Below are 3,088 nucleotides of genomic sequence, written 5' to 3'. Positions count from 1 at the left end.
GAGGTCACAAGGAATACGAAATTGCTTACCTTGGTTTCGATCTGCAAGGTTTGAGATGGTTCCTGGATTTCCCGTACGAAAATGCCGAGAGGAAGAGAGAGAGAAGTCCACGGGAGAGAGAGAAGGTATGTGTGTGGTCCAAAAGCCACCAATAAAAAAGCAATAATTCCCTTACTTCCAATTGGGTCCAACAACTTAGGGAAAAAAATAATAAATGGGTCCAAATCCAACTTAAATCACACAATACACTTTAACATCCAAGGGTAAAATTGTCATAAAAATTATCTTCCGGGACGGGCTGTGACAAATACTGAGTAAAACGTTCAACTTATTTTCAGAGTTAATTAATTTGCTTCTAAGAAATCATTCTGTTTTTATTTCCAATAGAACAAGCGCCACAAAAAAAATTAGAATTCACTCACACCTTGAACACATCCTTCATCTATCAAATATAAGATGACTGAATTAAAACAACTGCCGCAATGCGCATGAACGATTCTAGCAATTCTCTTCCAATTCCCTCATCACATGATGGCTACGAAGGTTCAAGCCATTCCAATTTTCTGTCCATGCATTGTTCAATACGGAGAATTCAAGGTGTTTGCCACATCAATGACAAAGCGGTATTTAACATCAGCCTTGGCAACTCTTTCAAAGGCGGTGTGGACGTAATCCATCGGAATAACTTCGACGTCCGCTGTGATATTATGCTTTGCTGCAAAATCTATCATCTCTTGTGTCTCCTTCATTCCCCCAATTGCACTACCAGCAATAAGCTTCCTCCCTATTAGAGATTTATAGAGTTTCGATCAATCTTAAAACAAAAAATGTAAGCAGAACTAGCCGCTAGGGAAAAAAAATGAACTTACCCATGATTAACGGGAAAACTGGTAGTTCGGGAGGTTGGATTGGAGCACCCACCAGAACTAGTTTTCCATTGGTCTTCAACAACTCGGTCAATGGCAAGAGAGGGTGAGGGGCCGAAACTGTATCGATGATACCGTCCATTGTACCCATGGCAACCTAATTGCATGTAATCACATCTAAGTATGTAATAAACACAAACTTCAAATGAAACGGTCACAATGAGAAAAAAAATTGTGCTCAACAGTTTGACGTCTTACGTTGTTGGACTTTAATTAGATACTGTTAATCAAATTAGTGAATTCTTGTTACAAACATCTCACTGGTGCAGGTCCACAACCGCCTTATTTGGACTTTGTTATCAAATGTTCATTTAACCCAAAAAGGAACTGAATTCTGCAGGTTAAATGGAAATGTCAAATGTTATAAATATACCTGCAATTGCTCCTGGTCATGACTAATCAGAAATTCATCAACACCAAGTTTCTCCACTGCTTCCTTCTTCTTATTCGGGGAAGTACTGATTACAGTCACTTTTGCTCCTACAGCTTTTGCAAACTTCACGGCCAGATGGCCAAGGCCACCAAGTCCAACAACACCCAAGTGCTTACCAGGCTCCATAAGTCCAAAGTATCTCATTGGACTGTACACTGTGATCCCAGCACACAGCATAGGTGCAGTACCTTGTAACAACAAGTTATCTGGGATTTGGACAGCAAAGTGTTCATCGACTACTAGTTTGTCCGAGTATCCACCAAATGTTCTTGATCCGTCTTCGTGGTGTTTGTTGTATGTCCACACCATTTTGGGGCAGTAATTTTCTAAGTCCTGCGTGCAGTTATTGCATGAGCGACATGAACCCACCATGCACCCAACTCCAGCTATATCTCCTACTTTGAATTTTGTGACATTGCACCCAACCTTTGTCACTTCGCCTACAATCTCATGACTACAAAAAAAATTTATGATGTAAAAACTGACAACCGAAAAAGAATTACTCAAAATCGGCTTAATTTTTAGAGATAATACATTGAGTAAGGAAAGTAGGTACGTACCCTGGGACGATGGGATAGATTGTCATTCCAACTTCGTCCTTAGCAAGGTGAAGGTCTGAGTGGCAAATGCCACAATAGAGTATCTTGATGCGGATATCATTATTACCAGTGGCTCTGCAAGTAAAAAGAAACACACATAACACCAACTTGTTACTACTGATGAAACCTGTATCTTACTTATACATCAATAACTTAGAGATGCTAAATTTGTCACCAAATGATATGTAACTACATATTCCATAAATGAACGGTAAAGATGAAAAACTACGATATTGTTTGTTGAAAAAAATTTGATCATCAATGTAGCGCTGATATGAAGAAATAATTGAGTACCTCCTAGTGAAGTGGAATGGAGAGAGAACCCCCGAGGAATCTCTAGCGGCCCATCCATAGGCTTTCACTACTTCCTCTTTTGCAACTGATATTTCTTGAGACATTTTGTATTTAAGATATTGTGTATCTGTGTTTGATAGCTAATTTCAAAAGAGATCGAGTGATTGAAAATATTAAAATCGCAAAGAGTTTGTTCTGTTTAATTGCGTTGAGGGTTTGTTGTGTATTTTGTTGGGGGTTTACGTACATATATATACCATATGGTTGGGTAACATGCAAGAAATGTAAGAATACGACCAAATACATCTTTCTGAAATTGTTAAGAGTCATCAGTGACGTATAATTCAGGTTCGTGGACATTTCTAAAATCTCCCTCGCCTATTCACCCTTTCCCAAGCCAAAGAATAAAGAACATTGACCAAATCAATTGGACGACTCCTTTTCTGGTTAGTATATGATATATAGCACGTTTTTTATGGTGAGAAAAGTTACAATCTCATGGAGATATTTTCCAAGTGCGTACATGTAGTGGTGGATCTAGGAAATAATATTAGGCGAGCCCAGCGCGCAATTTTTTTTTTACCAGAAATAGCATGCATATCGTCATTTCATCGAGTCTGGGTAGGCCTGAATTCATTTGGAAATGCATACTACACATCTGTTAATGCTTCATTTGCAAGGGTAACTAACATGTTCCAAGGCTGCTCCTATATGGATGCTTAACAAAAAAACACACTTATCTTGAACACATTAACAATGTTTGATATCATTGCATCCCATTAATATGTTTGTCCAAAAAATGATGATGTTTCTTTATTCACTGAGATAACCATTTT

At 38.4% G+C, this 3,088-nt stretch overlaps 1 protein-coding gene across 1 annotated transcript; it reads right to left on the bottom strand.

Moving 5' to 3' along the window:
• Positions 1-231: 231 nt before the first annotated feature.
• Positions 232-2,460, bottom strand: LOC126602102 (probable mannitol dehydrogenase). The gene is made up of 5 exons (XM_050268922.1): positions 2,253-2,460; positions 1,920-2,033; positions 1,300-1,813; positions 870-1,023; positions 232-784 (listed from the first exon to the last, which is right to left on the bottom strand). Exons 1-5 carry the CDS (start codon positions 2,354-2,356, stop codon positions 579-581), a joined length of 1,092 nt encoding a protein of 363 aa, XP_050124879.1. The 5' UTR covers positions 2,357-2,460; the 3' UTR covers positions 232-578.
• Between the last annotated feature and the right edge of the window lie 628 nt (positions 2,461-3,088).

The sequence above is a fragment of the Malus sylvestris genome, chromosome 15 (assembly GCF_916048215.2).
Source record: "Malus sylvestris chromosome 15, drMalSylv7.2, whole genome shotgun sequence".
In the NCBI taxonomy this organism is placed as follows: Eukaryota; Viridiplantae; Streptophyta; class Magnoliopsida; order Rosales; family Rosaceae; genus Malus; species Malus sylvestris.
The sequence above is the reverse complement of the archived record's forward strand: the minus strand, read 5'-3'. Positions and strand labels throughout refer to the sequence as shown.